We start from the raw sequence: 21658 nt of genomic DNA, 5'->3' as shown, positions 1-21658 counted from the left end.
CCTAGAAAAATTTTTTTAAAGGCAGGGGGTAGGAAGACTAAGAAAATAAACAAAGGAAATCCCAGCACCGAGTCAAAAAACAATTCCAAAATAGTGGAATTTTTTCTCCTAGAAGTTTTCCTAGCAAAACTTCTGAGTAACGAGACATACTGAGAGTTCTGAGAAAAAAAGTTAATTAAAACAAATACTGAAATTAAAAATCTAGAAAACAGATGCACTTTCTTCTCCCCTTATTCTCCATTACTATCCACTTTTCCACTTCACTGGACTAATTCACATGTCTGCCCCCCAAAGACAACCTCCCCAATGAGTTAATTAAGGGCCAGAAGGAGGAAAGCAGCAGTGCCCTAGTTAACCATGAAAACTATGTGGGAAAGTCAGTCCAGGTGACAATCTATATTTTCATGTAGAGAAGATATCAAAGTTCCAACTGCTTCCTCCTTGCTCACAATTACAAAGTAAAGGACACTTCTAACTATAATTTGCTATCAAGACTGGCAAAGGGGCTCTCTCTTCAGTGAGGAAATGCATTCCAGCTACCGGTATCACCTTGATCAACAAACACGTACAATCCTGAGGTATCCTAATACCAACAGAACTAATCCATGAGGAAAAATCTAGTAGCAAACAGAAGAAAACATTAATATGCTCAGAGATAAGAGGAAATATTACCGACTTAAAAACTCTAATTGTAAAAACAAAAACCATTATAAAACACTTTCAGCATTTAAACCACAAATGAACAATTAGAGAAATACCAACTCCTAGAAAGCAGTACCAAAACAAAACACAAAGAGGTGTAGTAAAAGAAAAGTAAGGAATACATAAAATGAACTCAAAACGTCTAAAACCATCTAAAATGGTACTCAGAAACAGAAGAGGAGCACCATTAAATAAAGCAAGGCAATTTTCCTGAGATGAAGGCACAGCTCTTTAGACCTAAAGGGTCTATATCAAGGACTGAAAAGAATAATTTAAAAAGATGCCTCAAGAGACAAGCTGGTAAAATGTGTATATTCCAAAGACCAAAGAAAAATCCTACAATTTTACAGAAAACTTAAGAAAAAAAAAATCACTATCAAACTATGCATTTGCAAAAATACAAGCTATAACAAATGAGTAACTTTAGTCAAAATTCTATAATATAAATTCACTGGAACCTAAAAATAATAACTAATCAATTGATTATGTGAACAAGGAGCTATCAATCATATATATGATTGTTGAAAAGTGTCTTTTTTTATTAAAGAATTAATAAATCACAGTGAAGCAAAACAAGGGAAAATAATAGGATACAGGAAATTAATATGAGCAACCAAATACCCTCAAATTTTGAAAACCTATTTATTTTCCAAGTTTTATAGTACCTTGTATAATAAACAGTGTAGTAAGTAAAATTCAGATTTTCAACAAAACTTGAAAGGTGTTAAAGTGTAAAAACCTGTGGGATAGTGATATCAATGTCTGCTTGCTGGGGTAAAATGGATATTAACTCTTCAAATTTGACAGATGTACAGAAGTTTCAAGAGTAGTATCTGAAAGAAGCTAAGGATTAAAATATACACTCCATTTCTTATTCAATAGGAGATTAAATACACTTATTAAAGACTCCTATATTTACTTATATGCTACAAAAAGACACAGAAAGGTTAAAACAAACTGAGAAATATATACAAAGAAAATCCTAAATCTATACAATGGAAAAATATATAATAATTACAATAAATGAACTTAGTTAAATACAACATGGATGAACCTTCCAACTAAAACACTGAGCCCAAAAGACACACAATATGACTTAACTATAAAATTTTAAAAGGAACACTGCTAAACAAACATACATAATATATAGGTGTGGGTGTATAGTAAAAATATTTTTAATGAAACAAATTTTCAAAAAGTCAGGACAGTAATTCACTCTTCAGGGAGAGGAGGGTATGGTGATTCAAAATGCATAGGGGAGCATCTGAGGTGCTGACAATGCTCTATTAACGGACTTGGGTGATGCCTACAGAAATATTTCTGTATGATAATTTGTCAAACTGAACTGTTCATGCATTTTTCTTTGTAAGTTTCTCAGCTTTTTTTTTTACAAAAAAAAGATTACACAAATTCTCAAAAAGGTGTGAGTGTATTAATCAGTTAATATCAAGTTGGCAAAATTCAAAAAAGGCAGTAAAGAGGAATTACTGTGAAGACAAAGTCACAAATTAAGTATGATGGTATAGCCTTAAAATACATAATAAACGTTTTCAAATACATCAAATTCACAATCAGGGAGACCCTTTATCAGAAACAGGTGGTAGGGGGAAGATGGCAGACTAGGAGGATCCTAAACCACCTCATCCCCAAAATACACCTAAGATCACACCCACATCAGTACAAACAACCCAGAAAATGATACATAAACTGGCAGAACATACTCTCCATGGCTAAAGGTAGAGAAGTGGCTACATGGCAAGCAGAAGGAAGGGTGGAGATGAGCTTGGGGATCAAGCTGGCTCACGAAATAGTCCCCAGTGGGGAGGGCCATTGCAGGCACAGAGGAGAGAAGCAGACCCTATCCCAGGCACCAGAAAGATGAATCCCTGTAACATTTGGCTTTGTGTGGGGCTCAACACCTGGAACTTTAAAAAATCAGATGGCTGAGCCAGGACTGCCAGCAGAAACGGAGTCCCCACCCTTAAAGGGATAGCATAACAACCTCACTGAGGTACAGCACAGATACGGCAGTTTGAGAAATGCCTGGAGTACACGGGAAAGACATTTGTAACTAATCTCCAAACAAGTGCTGGAGGGGCAGGGATCTTTAAGAAACTTATCCAAGAACCAAAAGCTGGCAGGTGCAATTTCGCTCCCCAACGCCCAGGCTAGATACACGGACATGTACAGTGAACTAGCACAGCACGAATACTCTCCACCTAGCTTGCTAACAGCTTGCCCTGCCCCCGTGTTCTCCTGTGGACTCACCCCTCCAACCTGCCCATGGCCTGGCAGTGTGCAAGCAGCCCCAACAGGGATCAGAACTCCAAAGTGACTCCTGTCCTGGGGAAAGGGGAACATAACCATATATACCATTCCATCTGTGGCCCCAGCAGTAGACTGGGAGCAGACATCAGGTCTGACTGCAGGCCCCACCCACCAATGAAAACTTCTCAGGGGACAACACAGGGAAAACAACATGCAGTTCCTCGCTACTGCATCTCTGGCAAATACCTGGTCTGACTCAACTCAAGCCCAAGGTGGTCCCAGACTGGCTCACTAACAACACAGGGATAAACCCTGCCAACAGGCAAAACCACTACAGATGACTAAAGGCAAAAGTGACTCAGGCACAACAGCAGGGCTCATATGACAAATATATGAGACACCCTGAAGGGCCAGGTTCTGGTGAATAGGGGACACTGCACTGCAGGGCACTACAGGACCTCTTCTTCACATGGCCACTACTTACAAGAGCAGGAGATATAGCTGACGTTCCTAACACGCAGAAACAGACACAGAGAGTTAGATAAAATGCGGAAATGTCCCAAATGAAAGAACAGGGTAAGTCCCAGCAAGAGACCTAAATGAAATGGAGAGAAGTAACACATCTGATAGGAAATTGAAAGTAATGGCCATAAAAGATGCTCAATGACTTGACAAAAGACTGGAGGGCCTCAATGAGACCCTGAACAAAGAGAAAACGTAAGGGGCACCTGGTGGTTCAGTCGGTTAAGTGTCCAACTCCTGATTTAGACTTAGGTCATGATTGCAGGGTCCTGGGATTGAGACCCGCGTCAGGCTCCCAGCTCAGCTCCACGTCTGCTTGTCCTTCTCCCTCTGCTCCTCACCGCCCCCCACTCTCTCTCTCCTCCTCTCTCAAATTAATAAAATCTTTTTTTAAAAAAGAGAAAACATAAAAGCCCATCAGAGATGGAAGAACTCAGTAACTGAACTAAAAAAACACTAGATGGAATAAATAGTAGACTAGATAAAGCAGAAGAATGGATCAGCGACCTGGAGGAAAGAGTAATAGAAAGCAATCAAGTTGGAACAGAAGAGAAAAAGTAATAAAAAATGAAAATAGACCATGGAAATTTAGTGACACCATCAAACACCCACCTTATAGTGATCTCAGAAGAAGAGACAGAAGAGGGGGGCAGAAAATTTGAAGAAATAGCTGAAAACTTCCCAAACCTGAGGAAGTCAACAAGTCCCAGATCCAGGAGGCACAAGACAGACCCCAAGAGAATCAGCCCAAGAAGGTCCACACCAAGACACAGAGTAATCCAAATGGCAAAAAGTAGCGAGAGAGAATTTTAACAGCAGCAAGAGAAAAGAAAACACAGACGGGGAAACCCCATATGGCTATAAAGCTGATTTTTCAGGAAAAATCTTGCAGGCCAGACTGAGGGACATGAAATATTCAAAGTGCTGAAAAAAAGACACCTGCAACCAAGACTGCTCTATCCAGCAAGGCTATCATTCAGGATAGAAGGTGACATAAAGAGTTTCCCAGATAAACAAAAGTTAAAGGAACTCATAACCAAATAAACTAGCCCTACAAGAAATGTTAAAGAGGATTCTATGAGTGGAAAAGAAAGACTGTAAGTAGGAGTAAGAAAAGTAGGAAGCACAAAAGCAGGAAAATGAAGTCTATATATATCAGTAAAGGGTTTCACAAAATAAAAGAATGTAAAGTATGAACCCATATACCTAAAACGTAGGTGTGGAAAGACAGGAGTAAAGAAAGGGTTCAAACTTAAGCAGATTGCTATCTATATGCAAAATGTTATATACAAACGTAATGGTAACCACAAATCAAAAACCAGTAACAGGGTGCCTGGGTGGCTCAGATGGTTAAGCGTCTGCCTTCAGTTCAGGTCGTGATCCCAGGGTCCTGGGATCGAGTCCCACATCGGCTCCCTGCTCCTTGGGAGCCTGCTTTTCCCTCTGCCTCTCTCGCTCTCTCATGAATAAATAAAATCTTTACCAAAAAAAAAAAAAAAAAAAACACCCCAACAGTAATAAATTGCAAAAAAAAAAATACAAAGAAAGCAATCCAAATATATCACTAAAGAAAGGCAGCAAACCATAAGAGAGCAAGAGAAGGAATAGAGAAGAACTACAAAAACAACCAAGGAACAAGTAACAAAATGGCAGTAAGTATACACCTTTCAATAATTACTTTGAATGTAGATGGAATAAATTCTCCAATCAAAAGACAAAGGATAAGGGAATGAATAAAAAAGCAACACCTATCTATATGAAGCCTACAAGAGACTCATGTCAGACCTAAAGATACATACAGATTGAAAGGGAAAGGATGCACAAGCATTAATCATGCAAACAGAAGTGGAAAAAAAGCTGGTAGCAATGCTTACATTAGACAAAATAAACTCTGAAACAGAGACTCAACAAAAGAAAGACACTATACAATAAAGGGAACAATCCAATAACATGTAACAGTTGTAAATATTTATGCACCCAACATGGAAGCAACCAAATATAGAAAGCAGCTAACAAAGGAAGCAATTGATAGTAACACAATAATAGTAGAGGACTTTTAAACCCCACTTACATCAATGGATACATCATCCAAACAGAAAATCAACAAGGAAACAGTGGCTCTGAATGACACAATGGACCAGACGGATCTAACAGTTATATTCAGAACATTCCGACCAAAAACAGAACACACGTTCTTTTCAAGTGCGCATGGAATGTTCCCCAGGATGGACATGTTAAGCCACAAAACTCAACAAATTCAAAAACCAAACTTATACGATGCATCTTTTCAAACCACAACCTTATGAAACTAGTAATCAACCACAAGAAAAAATGTGGAAAGAACATAAATACATGGGGGCGCCTGGGTGGCTCAGTCGTTAAGCGTCTGGCCTTCGGCTCAGGTCATGATCCCGGGGTCCTGGGATCGAGCCCCACATCGGGCTTCCGGCTTGGCCCTCCTCCTTCTCCCTCTCCCACTCCCCCTGCTTGTGTTCCCTCTCTAGCTGTCTCTCTCTCTGTCAAATAAATAAATAAAATCTTTAAAAAGGAACACAAATACATGAAAGTTAAATGACACTAAACAATGAATGGGCCAAACAAGAAATCATGGAGACAAATGAAAATGGCAACACAATGTTCCAAAGACTTTGCGATGCAGCAAAAGTGGTTCTAAGAGGGAAGTTTACAGCAATATGGACCTACTTCAAGAGGCAAAAAAAAAAAAAAAAAAAAACTCGCAAACAACCTAATCTTACACTTAAAGGAGCAGGAAAAAGAACAAACATGACCCAAAACCAGCAGAAGGAAGGAAATAATAAAAATTAGAGCAGAAACAGGATTAGAAACAAAGAAAAAACAACAGAACTGATAAATGTACCAAAATGAACTTTGAAATCAACGAAACTGATAAACCTTTAGCCAGATTTATGAGCAAAAAAAGAGGACTCAAATAAGCAAAATCAGAAATGAAAGAGGATAAAGAGGGGCACTTGGCTGGCTCAGTCAGAAGAGCACGTAACTCTTGATCTTGGGGTTGTGGGTTTGAGCCCCACCTTGGGTGGAGAGATTACTTAAAAATAAATAAATAAATTTTTTTTTTTTTTTACAAATTCAATTACTTTAATAAATATAAGGTTCTTACAGTTACCTATTTCTTCCTGATTGAGCTTTAATACTAGTTGTCGTTGAAGGAATTTGTTGTCCCTTTCATTAAGATTAACAAAGTTACTGGCACAAAATGGTTCATAAAATTCTTCATTATTATTTTTTAAGTCTTTTTTAATTTAAATCCAATTAAATAACATATAATGTATTATTGGTTTCAGAGGTAGAGGTCAGTGATTTATCAGTCTTATATAATACCCTGTGCTCATTACATCACATGCCCTCCTTAATGTCCAGCACCCAGCCACCACCCCATCCCTATACCCCCTCCCCTCCAGCAACCATGTATCCTATGATTAAGAGTCTCTTATTGGTTTGTCTCCCTCTCTGATTTCATCTTGTTTTATTTTTTCCTCTATTCCCCTATGAATCTGTTTTGTTTTTTAAATTCCACATACTAGTGAGATCCTATGATAATTATCTTTCTCTGACTTAAATAAATCTTAAAAAAAAAATAAAGAGAAATAACTGACACCACAGAAACACAAAGGATAAGAGAATATTATGAAAATTATATGCCAAGAAATCAGACAACATAGATCAATTCCTAGAAACATAACCTCCCAAAACTGATCAGAAAGAAACAAAATTTGAACAGAATGGTTACTAGCAATGCAACTCAATCAGTAACCAAAAAACTCCCAACAAACAAAAGTCCAGGATCAGATGACATCACAGATGAATTCTACCAAACATTTAAACAGTTAATAACTATTCTTCTCAAACTATTCCAAAAACAGAAGAGGGAGAACACTTCCAAATTCATTCTATGAGGACAGCATTACCTTGATACCAAAACAGATAAAGATACTATGGAAAAAGAGAACTATAGACCAGTATCTGATGAACATAGATGCAAAAATCCTCAACAAAATATTAGCAAAAGGAATCTAAAAATACATTTATAAAAATCATTCATGGGGCACCTGGGTGGCTCAGCTGATTGAGTATCTGACTCTTGATTTCGAGTCAGGTCATGACTTCAAGCCCCACGCTGGGCTCCACCCTGAGTGTGGAATCTGCCTGGGATTCTCGCTCTTCCTCCCTCTGAAACCCTCCACCCCTGCTCACGCTTTCTGCTCTCCCTTAAAAAGAAAAAAGAAAACCCTAAAGACTCCACCAAAAATATTACTACAACTGATAAATGAATTCAGTAAGGTCACAGAATACAAAATCAATATACAGAAATCCGTTTCATTTCTATACACAAATAATGAACAGAAATTAAGGAAACAATTCCATTTACAATTACACCAAAAATAATAAAATACCTAGGAATAAACTTCACCAAGGAGATAAAAGACCTGACGTCTAAAATGTATAAAATACTGATGAAAGAAACTGAAGATGACACAAACAAATGCAATGATATTCCATGCACACAGACTAGAAGAACAAATATTGTTAAAATGTCCTTACTATCCAAAGCAATCTACAGATTTAATGCAATCCCTACCAAAATCCCAACAGCCTTTTTCACAGAATAACCAACTTTAGAATTTGAATGGAACCACAAAAGACCCCAAATAGCCAAAGCAATCTTGAGAAAGCCGAAAACTAAAGGTATCACAATTCCCAATAACAAGATATACTACAAATCTGTAGTAATCAAAACAGTATGGTACTGGCACAAAACCAGACATACAGATCAATGAAGCAGGACAGAAAGCCCAGAAACAAACCCATGATTCTATAGTCAATTAATCTTTGACAAAAGGGGCAAGACTATGGTGTTTGGAAAACTACACGCAAAGGAATAAAAGTGGACCACTTTCTACACCCTATGCAAAAATAATCTCAAAATGGATCTTAGGACCTAAATATGAGACCTGGATATGAGACCTGAAACCATAAAAATTCTACAAGAGATGACAGGCAGTAATTTCTCTGACATTGGCCATAGCAACATTTTTTCTATTGAGGCAAGGAAAACAAAAGCAAAAATAAATGATTAAGACTACATCAAAATAAAAAAAAGTTTCTGCAGAGCAAAGCAAACAATCAACAAAACTACAAGTCAATCTATGGAATGGGAGAAAATATTTGCAAACAAAATATCTGATACAGGTTTAGCATCCAAAATAAAGAACTTATAAAACCCAACGTCAAAAAACAAATAATCCAATTAAAAACAGGCAGAAAACATGAAAAGACATTTCTCTAAAGAAGATATACAGATGGTCAACAGACACATGAGAAAATGCTCTACATCACTCATCATCAAAGAAATGCAAATCAAAACTAAATGAGATATCACCTCACACTTATCAGAATGACTAAAAACACAACAAGCATGGGCAAGGAAGTGAAGAAAAAGGAAACTTCGTGCACTGTTGGTGGGAATGCAAACTGGTGCAGCTACTCTGGAAAACCGTATGGAAGTTCCTCGAAAAATTAAAAATAGAATTACCGTATGATCCAGTAATTCCATTACTGGGTATTGACCTGAATACAAAAACACTAATTCAAAAAGATATGTGCCTTCCGATGTTTACTGCAGCATTATCTACAATAGCTAAATTATGGAAGCAGCCCAACTGGCCATCAACAGATGAATGGATAAAATGGAATATTACTCAGACATAAAGAAGAATAAAATCTTGCCATTTCAACAACATGGATGGATCTAAAGGGTATAATGCTAAGTGAAATAAGTCAGTCAAAGAAAGACAAATATATGATCTCATTCATATATGGAATTTTAGAAACAAAACAAACAACAAAAGAGACAAACCAAATAACAGACTCTTAACTATAGAGAACAAACTGATGGTTACCAGAGGGGAGGTACGTGGGAGGAATGGGTGAAACAGATGAAAGGGATCAAGAGTACACTTATCATGGTGAGCACTGTGTAATTAATGTAGAGAATTGTTAAACCACTATATTGAACACCTGAAACTAATTTAACACTGCATGTTAACTATATTCAAGCTAAAACAAAAATTAAAGAAAAAATTAATATTTATAATTACATTTATAATAGAATCTGTAATGCAAAGTATATATATTTATAAATGCTGTCCTATAAATTATGTATAAATACATAAATATAATATCAATTATAACACATAATATATATTTACAATTTATTAATATTTATCTATGATAATTAATAGCAGCAATAATAGTCTTACATGCATATATTGGAAAAGATGAAAAGTGAAGCCTTCACATATAAGCTAAAAAATTACCCAGAAAATGAAAACAAAAATATTCAGGATATAAAGACACAGAAAATTAAAAAAATTAGAAATCCATCTTTTCAGAATTTTTAATGAGTTCATAAATTATTTTATGTTTATTTTTTTCAATTTTTAAAATTTATAGTTCACATACAATGTTAGTATCGGGTATAACATCCTTTTCCATAATACTGGGATAATTCTGATTACTGTACTTTCATACAAGATTTATCAGTGACTTTAAAAATGGTGATGATCAATGGACAATACAACTATAGATATGACATTCTTCTTACACTAGACAAAAATTTGAGAATGAGGAATTCCAGTCTCACTAATGAAGATACATGCAAAAATCTTAAAACACTATATGCAATGTTTGAAAAAACTTTCACTACGACTATGTGTATCCGAAGAACACAAGATTGGTTCAATAAAAGGAAATGCACATCAGCAACAGCTTTTATATACTCCAACAGCAACCACATAGGGTTTCTGTACGGGTGGGGATAGTTGGGCCTTTATAATAGCTGAAAGACAGCTTCAAAACTACCAAATATTAAGCAAGTTAGATTAAAAGAACTAAAATACACGAACACAATTATTCCTGCATGGAAATAAAGATGTAAAAGTATTTTTAAATTTCTCTATGAATTTAATATAACCAACCAAGCCAAGCAAAAATCTAAAGTGTATTTCATAAAACTTGACAGATTCTAAATTTCTTCCAGAAGGGAACAAAGATGAAAACATAACCAAGACAATATTTAAAAGATGAAAACTATGGGTCAACATTCTCCCTACCAGTTATAAAAGTCATTCAACAAATTCAACTATGTGCCAGATAAATTCCAGGGATACATATCAAGACAGGATGTCCCTAACCTCATGGAGTGTTGGTTAAGTAACATAATGAAGTACACAAATGATTCTGACATAAGTGCCAAAAAGTAAATAACAAGGTGCCACGATAGATACTAACAAATGTAATTAAATAAGACCCCCTGGGGAATGGAAGCATAAGCCTCATGGGCAGTTATAAGCAGTCAAAATTTTTAATCTAAGTGCTACAGAAGTTTTTTCAGTGATAAGATCTGATTTACATTTTTTAAGTCACTCTGAAATTCTATCATATCAAAATGTAACAATCAAAACTGTGCCAGTATTTTTGAAAAGATATTATAAATGCATTAAAAAATCTGAAAAGATGAATTCCTAGCTCTTGATAGGTATCTCTTTTGTAACAGTGATAACCACTATCAAAGGGCAGAAGTTTATCTTTCTAGATGAAAAAAGCATGCTTCAGTAATAGAATTCAAGTGTCAAGAACTGTATTCATGTACATATGTAAATTGTGTAAATACAAAAAAGAGCTCTATTCTAGAATGATACATACCAATGAAAGTATTTGTTTTGTTTTGTTTTAATAAATAAAGGAGTGAAATGGGACCTACTTTTTTAGGTCCACAAACTTCCAAAGGATTGCCTTTAAAGATCTAAGAGATAGACATGAGAAAGTTGGCTCCTGGACAAGGTCCTTGTATTGTTAATCTAGAATGGCACAGGCACAGGCAGATACGCAACACAGTAGTAAAAGTGCATGACTGTTAAGGGTCCTGAAACATGGACCTCAGAGTCAAGTAGACCAAAGACACAAAACTGTTTTATAAGGCTGTTACTTGTTTTATATTATTAGTACCTTATAAACTAGAAACCTTATAAATGACAGTTCACAAATCTTATCTCAATTTATTTGAAAAGTATTCTTTAAATACAACCAAGGTCAGTACTGGGATAAACTCACTGAAAAGCCTGAATCTTCTAAACTGGACATTATCTTGGAAGCAAGTTCCTCACAGCACAAATTCTCTTCTGCAGTTGCCACCAAAGCAGCACAGCGGGCAAATGCTCTATATAATTCTGACCAAGTTCTAAGTAAGGTCTTCATGGTGGCCTAAAAATAACAATAAAAAAGAAAATTTAAAAATGTGTATCTACATATCAAACACCTAACAGAATATATCTTAAAAAATCACTGTAACATTATTTAAGGTGTCATAGATGAGACTAGCGTAGAGTGGTAAATTTGCCTCCCCTATAGAATTCTATTTGAAGAATTACAATAATGCCACAATACCAGCAATTATCAAAGGTCAAGAGGAATTTCTCTTCCTTCACCATTTTCCTTTACCCTAAGCTGATTAAAAGTCATAAGGAAATCTCACTGCAGGAAAAATTACTGTAGGAATTCATTATAAAGGGTCAAAGAGCATTTTCAAAAAAATGTAAATTCCTTAAGTAAAAAACTTGACATTGCCTTACCACTGGAAATTTCTGTACTGAAAAAATATGGTTTATTGGTAAAGTCAATGCACCATATATGGCACTAAAATTATGTTCTAAGGCATCACCTTGATTCACTTCATTGGTCTGAAACAAGAAAAATAATGAAGAAGTTAGACAAATTACCATCTAATTCTAGTCCTGTGTAGTACCATCTTATTATTTGTAGTGAGGTAGATACAGTGTTGAGATGTTCAAGAGGTGGTGAACTCCTAACCCCTGTAACTATGAATATGACCTTATTTGGAAATAGGGACTTTGCAGATATAATCAAGTTAAAATAAAAGCATACTGGATTAGGGTAGGCCCTAATCCAATAACTGGTGTTCCTAAAAGAAAAGTGGGATTTGGGGGCGCCTGGGTGGCTCAGTCATAAGTGTCTGGCTTCGGCTCGGGTTTGATCCCAGGGTCCTGGGATCGAGCCCCACATGGGGCTCCCTGCTCAGCAGGAAGCCTGCTTCTCCCTCTCCCACTTGCCCTGCTTGTGTTCCTTCTCCCGCCGTCTGTTAAATAACTAAATAAAATCTTTTTTTTTTAAAAAAAGTGGGATTTAGACAGACAATAAAGACACGTAAGAATGCCATGTGAGGATGGAGGGAGAGATTAGAGTGATTTGTCTATAACCCTAGGAACAATCAAGAACTGCCAGAACCAGGGGCACCTGGGTGCCTCAGTCGTTAAATGTCTGCCTTCGGCTCAGGTCATGATCCCAGGGTCCTGGGATCGAGCCCCGCCTCGGGCTCCCTGCTCCGCGGAAAGCCTGCTTCTCCCGCTCCCATTCCCCCAGCTTGTGTTCCCTCTCTCGCTGTGTCTCTCTGCCAAATAAATAAATAAAATCTTAAAAAAAAAAAAAAAGAATTGCCAGAACCAAATGAAGCTAAGTGAGAGGAACAGTAACAATTCTCCCTCAAGGCTCCCGAAGAAACCAAGCCTGCCAATACTCTGATTTTGGATTTCTGGGATCCAGAGATATAAGAGAATAAATCCTTGTTGTTTTAAGCCACCTGCTTGTGGTAATGTTACAGCAACCCTGAGAAACAATACTTGGTGTTTAAGTCCTATAAAAGAATCCCAGAGGTAACTCCAAAATCTTTTACTAAACATAGAAGGTAGGATTCAAGCAAGGACTTATTAAAAAGACCTTGCTATCCTTCAACCAGCAGGAAACTTATTTAGGAATGTAAACTTTTTTCTTTCAGAAGAATGTTTAAATGATGTGCTGAACTAATTAGTAGTGAAAATAATGGTGATTGCACTATCATTAATAAACTCTCTGGAGTCTTCATTTGAGAATTACAGCAGAGTACTTCCAGAAAATATTTCCATTTAAAGATTGATAAAGCAACAGATGAACCATTAAGAGTGACAAAAGTTGAGTTCCACACCCTGCCGATAATGTCACTTCAGTTAAGTATCTAAATGTAAGGGTTAGTCAACTCAACGGATTACTGGTTTGGGGACTACTATATGGCTTTGAGGTATTCACGAACTGACTTGCCCATGGAAATCTGAATATACAGTCTAGTCAAGATAACCATTACTATTCCTCATAGTACAAATACTGAAAGAACTCAAAATATAAATATGAGAAGTTATATTATAACATCTAAGTCTTCTGGCTTTATAATCACTACTGGAGAAAAGAGAGCTGATTCATCCCCATTGTTATACTTTCTTGAATAAGGCAGAAATGCAGTAAAAGAAATCAACTAATATAAAGAACAGGAAATTAATCAATCCCACAGAAAAAAATATTTAGCATTTTATATTCAAGTTCGAACTTCTATTTATTTCCCCAGATGCTCTAATAAGAAAAAAAGGAAAATGTTCCTTAAGTTTTAGGGGAAACATGTAGCACTTATACCTGATTAATCAATTCCGTTAATGGGGTGACTATAATACCCCACATTCTCCAGAGATGCTCCTTGTTTTCCAACAGCTTTGCGTTTTGGTTAATAACATTTAAAACAGAGTCACTGAAAGCTAGTGGTGAAGTTGGACCAGAAAGGACACAGCCAACAAGTGTTTCCAGATTGAGAAAAAACCTGAAGAAAAAATTGAGCTATGCATTATCCAGCGCTTTCTGCCAAAATACATGTTACACTATTACAAAAGTATAAAAATAACCAACAAGGAAACAAGAAATGTTATAGTCTTACTTTGATTTTTTTTTTATTTTAAAAAATGATACAGCATATAACTCAAAAGAATCTCATTCATCTGGGGCACCTGGGTGGCTCAGTTGCTTAAAGCGTCTGCCTTCGGCCCGAGTCATGATCTCCAGGTCCTGGAATCGAGCCCTACATCGGGCTCTCTGCTCAGCGGGGGGAGGTCTGCTTCTCCCTCTCCCTCCCCCTGCTCATCCTTTCTTTCTCTCTCTCTCTCGCTCACTCTCTCCCAAATAAAAATCTTAAAAAAAAAGAATCTCATTCATCAAATAACCTTTCCAACATAAACAAAAAGACTAGTTTAAATTACCTCTCATCATCTACACCATATTCCAAGAGATTATTGTTGAAAATTAACTGAATTAAGAACAAAGCAGGAGTTCCCTGAAGAAAGATGGAAGAATGCAGTCAATATTCTTGTTATAAGGAGTATAATCTTGTTACATTTGTTTTCTATAATCAATTATGTAAAATGATCCTTTTAAGCTAAAGAAATTTAACTTTTGATATTATTTAGGATATGACACAATGGTAGCAAATATATTTCTATAAACTGCACACAAAAATCAAGCTCTTTATATTTTAGTAACAGCTATTCCATCTACATGAGCAATTGAGGAATGGTATATTCCAGATATAAAAAGAACATTAAGTTAAAACTTGCTGGACCAATAAATACATCTACATCCTGTAGATATTAAATTTATTTCACCATAATTAAGGAACTGTTACTATGCTTCCAAATTTTTAAATAGTAACCACTATTACTATGTATAAGCAAACAGAAAACTCTCCTGCTAGAACTTTTAGTGTAATTCAGAAAAACAGTTCCATTAAATAATGTCATATTTAATTCTTTAATCTATTACTTTATCAGTTTTCTCCCTTTAACATAATCAGCCTATCCAAATCCAATTCTCTCAAAATTTTACAAGCTAAGTTTCACTATGTTAAGGAAAAAAAAAAACTATCACGGAACTTTATCTTTTGGCTAATTTTAATCATATCATTACATTTAAGATACTTGCATTAAGAATATCCATATTAGCAACCTGATATGCTGGTGAACCTAATACTTTCTGGGGCAGTCCTTTAATTGTAATTTCCATGAGGACCTAAGAAAAAAAAAGTTTTGTTGTAAATTAGCTATAAAAATACTTTACTTAGTAAAAATCTAGTACTGTTAGCTATATTTTTAATTAACAATTTATTAAGTAATGCTCATTCATTAATGTAAATAGATTCTCCATTCAAGAAGTTCAAATACATTTATATATTAATGTGAATATATTTACATTAGTTTTAAAAGTTCAAATACAGAAACATAAAAAATAAAATGACAAAGTCCTTTATCTCCAGGGAAAATCAATACTATCAGTTTGTGGAGTTTATTTTTCTAGACCTTCTAAATTTCCATGTATTTAAGTATACACAGAAACAAAACTTCCTGGGCTGTCATACATCTATTCTTTTATAGCATTAATGACATTATACTGTGAGATACTCTGGAACTGACCTTCATCTAACTGTGTTATGGAGTTTTAACATCAATATATGTAGACATTCTTAACTGCTGTATGAATGTGCACAGTTTATTCAAACATTTTTCTATTAATAGCCCTTGAGGCCTTTGTTTTAATATACTATAAAAAAGATATTCTGCAACGAATTATGTACTCACTAGTGCCAGAAGCAAGTATATTTCAAAGGACTACTAACTAGAAGCTGGGTCTAAAGACACATCTCTCAAATATGACAGCCTATCAAACTGCCATTCAAAATTATTATTATACTGGTATTAATTCGAACTACATAACAAGTGACATAATATGACAGAAAAGGTATTTTAGTTAAAATGTGCCTACACACTCTCATTTGAATGAGACACTAATGATAATACTAAATAGCATTTACAGACTATTTTGTTCCTGACCCATTGTGCTCTGCTATTAACCTAATTATATAAAACTACTATATTCCCTTTAGAAAAGGTAAGAGAGTAGAAAAACTGACCAAGTTCACTCAGCTAATAAAAATTGGGTGGGGAAATTCAACCTAGTCTGCTCCAGAGCCCTTGCTATTAACCACTATGAACTACTGCCATAGTAGCTATCCCAGTACATAGACTCAGAAGGAATTTAAGTAGGGTATAGTTTACTCCATCTGCAGTTATCTTGGGAGACTCACTATTATAAAAAGTATATCCAATTTGTTTTTTCCTTCTCTACTATATAGGATAAAAAAGATGTTTAATACCAAAGTCATTATCTTGGTTAAACAGAGTTCATTTAAATTGCAAAAGTTCTGCAAGATTATTACCAGATATTTTCTTAAATGTACAAAATAACTATTAGTGGAGCTCAGCAATCTTATAAAATTAGTGTTCTGAGTTTCCTCAGTTCTTGTTTCACGTCCTTTACCCCATTTTCTCTGTATGGCTCATTCTTATGACATTGGAAGATTTTTGTATTGCCGGTATACTCATTTACTTTATTGAGGCTTCAAATGACTCCAAAGTCAATGGAATAACATTTACTACAGGGCTAAATTGCTGATATAAAATCTTAAAATCTAGTCTGGAGGTACCTTGGTGGCTCAGTCAAGCGTCTGACTCTCGGTTTTGGCTCAGGTAATGATCTCAAGCCCTGCCTGGGGATCCACACTCAGCGTGGAGTCAGCTACAGATTCTTTCCCCCTCTTCCTCCCTCTCACCCAATTCCTCCCCCTGCTTGTGTGCGCGCACACTCTCTGTCTCTAAAATAAATAATAAAATCTTAAAAAGGAAAAAAAACCTGGTCTGTGTAAGTATCTCCACCAAAAAATTCAATTTCAGAATACGATTTTTTAATTCCAGCACATAATCATTATCCTTACCAGTGTTTTTGACACAGGAAATACTTCTGACTTCACTATGCTTTCTAAAGATTTTAGTAACAGGGTCAAAACTTCAGAACCTGGTCTCTCTTTTTTGTTACCTATCAAAAAGCAAAAAGCAATATGCAAGTATTTTAAGGGTGAAAATAGAGTATTTTTAGGGATAAAAACATATACTTAGTTATGACACTGATTTTTTTAAATGTATCAAATAGCTTTATTTGAAAGTCAGGAAGCTATACAGTTCAAAAATTGACTTAAAAGTAAATTTTATTTACAAAAGCCAAACAAAAACTCATTGGGTGCTATAAAAATCATTTGATCAGTTATAGTAGTTACCTGATTCAATAACTGACTTCATCAAGCTAATTAGCTCCTTCCAAATAGCATTGACAACTGCATCTGCCAAACAAAACAGAATAAACTTTAGAATGTAGTAGGTATGACTATAAAGGCTTACCCTTACATCCTTACACTAAAGAAATAAGTTGAGCAATAGTTAAGAGTATAATTCTTAAAATATTCAACCCTATCGGTTTATGAAACACTATCACAACAAAGAAATATTTTTTCAAACTGTAACCTATTAACAATGGGCCCTGTAATTTAATTAAGGGTGATTATTTTCTTTTTTTCTGCTATCTGCATTTTCTTTACTGAATACCTTTTGCTTCCGAGACAAGGAAAAAAACAGAAGATTCAAAAGGACACCTGAAAGCCCCTAGAAAAAAATTTCCCAGCCAGTTAAACAGCAAACTGTTTTTGAAATTTCATCTCAGTATTTGATAGGCCATCAAACACAGGCATTTAAGTGTAGATGCTAGGGCCATGGAGCCCAGGTTTGAATCACAGCTCCACCATCAACTATGTGACTTTGCACAAGTTACTAACTTCTCTGTACAACACAGTTTCTTCGTCTGAAAAATGGATTAACAGAGGTTACTGTGAGAATTAAATGATTTATATGTAAAGTTCTTCAAGCACAATTTGGCCAAAAGATGGCACTATACAAATATTTGCTATTTTATTTTCTTTTTAAACACAGGTTTAAACAAACAATAAAAAATTTTCTCTTAAATATTTACCAGAAGCATCTTTTCCAACCGCAACAAAGCTATCATGAACAGCAGTGATAAGTGTATTTGCATGTTTGGAAAAAAAAGAAGAGCTGCTGATTAACGCATGTTCGAGTGGCTCTAAAAAAGAGAGAAAAAAGGGCAATTATGCCAAACCAAAGCTTTATAAAATAAAACAGCTCAATATAAAATATTAGGTGGTCTGACATGTGTTTTCTATTAAAAAGATTTATATTTATTTCATACGTAATTACAGAGTTATTTTGGCTTTGGGGAAGATAAATGTCTTCTCGCCTAATGCACTCTTGCTCTGAACAGTTTTAAAAAAGTAAATACCTAAGCTCAGTACAAGTTTGTTTTGCTTAGCAAAACTCAAGACTTCTGGACCCAACAAAAAATGAAGCAGCATTTCAAGTCCCAAAAGTTGAATAGAGGGGATTGTGGCCATTCCACCAAAATTTGAACTTAAGTTCATCCGGGGAGTTACAGGAGTTCCATATGAGGAAGCACCTTAAAAACAAAACAAAATAAAACACAATTGGTAAGTTATATTAACTTAAATTAGCTATCCAAGTGAACATATTTTGTTTACTTCATTTCAATGAAATGTATCTTTTAAAAGTAAATAGTTTTTGTCAAACAAAAATTGAATTTTTGCCTAAAGCCCACGACAGAGTTCCTAATTATCTTATTAGGTTTTTAAAAACAAGATTTAGTGTCACACACCATTTAAATGAAGATAATTATTAAGCATTAATTCATACTTTGAAATATTATTATGCAGGCATTCCTGACACTTAAATATAAAAATCTGACTAGAATAGCTAACATAAAAAAAAAAAAAAAACAGCAAATCATTTTCTTCCAATGGTATATAAACTAACCCACTTTTTAAAAAAGATTTTGTTTGTTTGTTTGAGGGGGGAGGAGCAGAGGGACAGAACCTCAAGCAGATGCTACCTAAGACCCTGAGATCATGACCGGAGATGAAATCAGGAATTGACACTTAACTGACTGAACCACTCATGCACCCTGCTAAGCCACTTTTTAAAAAAACATCCGTTAAAATCTGTTGTTTTTAATAAAAGCTCTAAAATTCTGGTTCTGAAACAAACACAACAGTCATTTGTAATACATCTCACGTGTATAGTGGAAAAACACCCATCTTTTCCCAACCACAACAACGCAATTACAACAGTAACACACAGGAAAACAATTAGTATAGAACTGACTTTGTGATTAGGGTGTCAAAATTATAAAGTGCTTCACTGTATGTGAATAACTGAGCAAAGGCTACATTCAAGCCCTTTTTAGAAATAGGGAAAAAAAAAAAAACCCAAGTATGTCTCTTACCTTTGTGTATAGGAGTCATAGGACTTAAACCTGGAGAAGCAGTTACACGAGACGAACTGCTTTGAGGTGAAGCATTAGAATCGATGCTTATTGTACTTTGAATCAGAGGCACGCACACCTATTGGGGTTAAAAACAAAAAAAGGAAAACTATCTCTAAACTACCTAAGTGCCATATTTTTTTTTTTTTTTTAAGTGCCATATTTTTTAAAAGTCTTGCATGATATAGTTAAATTTAAGAAGAACTCCAAGTTCTTTTGATATGCTGAATCCTACTGGCTGGCTGTTTGGATGCACTGGCTAAAAAAACTAAAACTGGAAACAAGTAAAAATTTTTATTACAACTGAAATTTGCCCTATAAATGTGTACTATCTATAAATTTCAGTTCTAAATTCCAGATGGGAAATTATACACATAAACAATGCCCAAGTTTTAATGCAATCGGTACAGACTCATTTTAAGCTTTTTAAAAATGTACCCTAAAAAAAATGAACTAAGACAACCTCAAGCTCATTTCTAAGATCATTCCAGTACCAATCAAATCTAGTCAATGCATAAATTATACCAATGAATGTGTGGGGCAACTGGGTAAGATTAGCCTACTTAGGACTTCGTAATGGTAGAATCTGTAATAATTATGTTCCTGTTAGATACTATCATTAATGCCCAACTCCAATTAATTCATGCTGTTAAGTTTAAAAGCCTTACATTAAATAATTAAGAATTTAAAAAACTTGCTAAAAATTCAAGTATATTTTATTATAAAACCCAATTTCCAATAATATACTCACTGCCGTGCAATTACATACACAGACCAAAAGACAAGGACTACAGATTTAACAGTAAGATATATTCCAAAATCCCAGATAAACAATATACAATAAAGAAATGAAAAAGATAGAAATTATCAGAGCTATCCTTTTTTACTTATTGTAAAATACAGAAACCAAGGATGGGATTAATTGCAAAATCAAGGAGGTATAGATATGTCTAAATGCCAGCAAGGGTATCAAAATCTAAAAAAAATTTGTAAAATCATTTATAATAACATTGCAAAGCTATGCTGGGATTAAATGATTTGTTACCATTATGTAGCCTAGAAATAGAGGAGATACAAAAAATAAGAATTGATCCAACTTTTTATCAACCCGGTGTAAACTAGATTTCTGTATCAGTAATGTTGATTTTACACTCAATTATATTCTAAATGCTATGAAATTTCTTTTAAAAAAATCTCTCAAAATGCCTTTAGAGTAAGGATAGATATTTGAGTGGTTGCTGGTTAAGAAAGCTTTAGAGACTCCATTTCACACAACTAGAGAATATCTTTTGAGAAAAATAAACTCAAGTTCTGTGTTAGGAAAAAAAGAGCTTTCATATAACACAGCAAATGTAACACTGAAAGATTAGATTGTTAAGAATTTAAGAATGCATTAAAACACACCAAGCATTATACTCAACACTTTCATTACCTGTTCAAAATTAGCAGGAAGATGAGGTCCAAGTCTCATCAATAGATACCACCAGACTTCTAGCTTTGTTAGTGCTAGAGTTTCTGTTCTCACATGGATGGAACTCAAAGGCTGCATTAACAACTTCAGCCTTTTTGCACTGCATAGTATTTCTTAAAAGAAAATAAGCACATGGGTAAAAAGATATAAGAGCTGAAGACTAAATTTTAAGAATAAGTATGTAAGTCTTTCTGACCACAAGAGAACTGATATACAAAAAATTTTTTTTACATCAGCCGTTCTTGTTAAACCTCAAATTTTCAATGTGACAGACTCCAGAACAACTAGACTACATGTAATAAGGCCAAAGAAAGAGAAAAAGAAAAAAGAGGAAGTAATGTTTATTAGAAACTGTGTGCCAGGAACGATCTTCCTACCAAGGGACATTTGGCAATGTCTACAATATCTCTGGTTGTTAGACCTGAGAGGCAGGGGTACAGAGGATGTTGTAGGCATCTAGTAGGCTGCACCCAAGGATACTGCTAAACTTCC

General features: G+C 35.0%; 1 protein-coding gene across 3 annotated transcripts in view; it reads right to left on the bottom strand.

The window, feature by feature from the left end:
- RIF1 (replication timing regulatory factor 1) overlaps positions 1–21658 on the bottom strand; it is a 65408-nt gene that overhangs the window by 26332 nt on the left and 17418 nt on the right. For all 3 annotated transcript variants that reach the window (XM_036121264.2, XM_078070778.1, XM_078070779.1), the window contains exons 10-20: positions 21128–21279; positions 19657–19774; positions 18640–18813; positions 18313–18423; positions 17567–17629; positions 17228–17328; positions 15382–15468; positions 14664–14737; positions 14050–14230; positions 12165–12272; positions 11647–11796 (exon numbers count right to left, since the gene is read on the bottom strand). In XM_036121264.2, the coding sequence (XP_035977157.2) occupies positions 11647–11796; positions 12165–12272; positions 14050–14230; positions 14664–14737; positions 15382–15468; positions 17228–17328; positions 17567–17629; positions 18313–18423; positions 18640–18813; positions 19657–19774; positions 21128–21279 (1319 nt within the window). The remainder of the gene's footprint in view (positions 1–11646; positions 11797–12164; positions 12273–14049; positions 14231–14663; positions 14738–15381; positions 15469–17227; positions 17329–17566; positions 17630–18312; positions 18424–18639; positions 18814–19656; positions 19775–21127; positions 21280–21658) is intronic.

Source organism: Halichoerus grypus, chromosome 4, assembly GCF_964656455.1.
Source record: "Halichoerus grypus chromosome 4, mHalGry1.hap1.1, whole genome shotgun sequence".
Classification (NCBI taxonomy): Eukaryota; Metazoa; Chordata; class Mammalia; order Carnivora; family Phocidae; genus Halichoerus; species Halichoerus grypus.
Note: the sequence above shows the minus strand (reverse complement) of the source record. Positions and strands in the feature narration are given on the sequence as shown.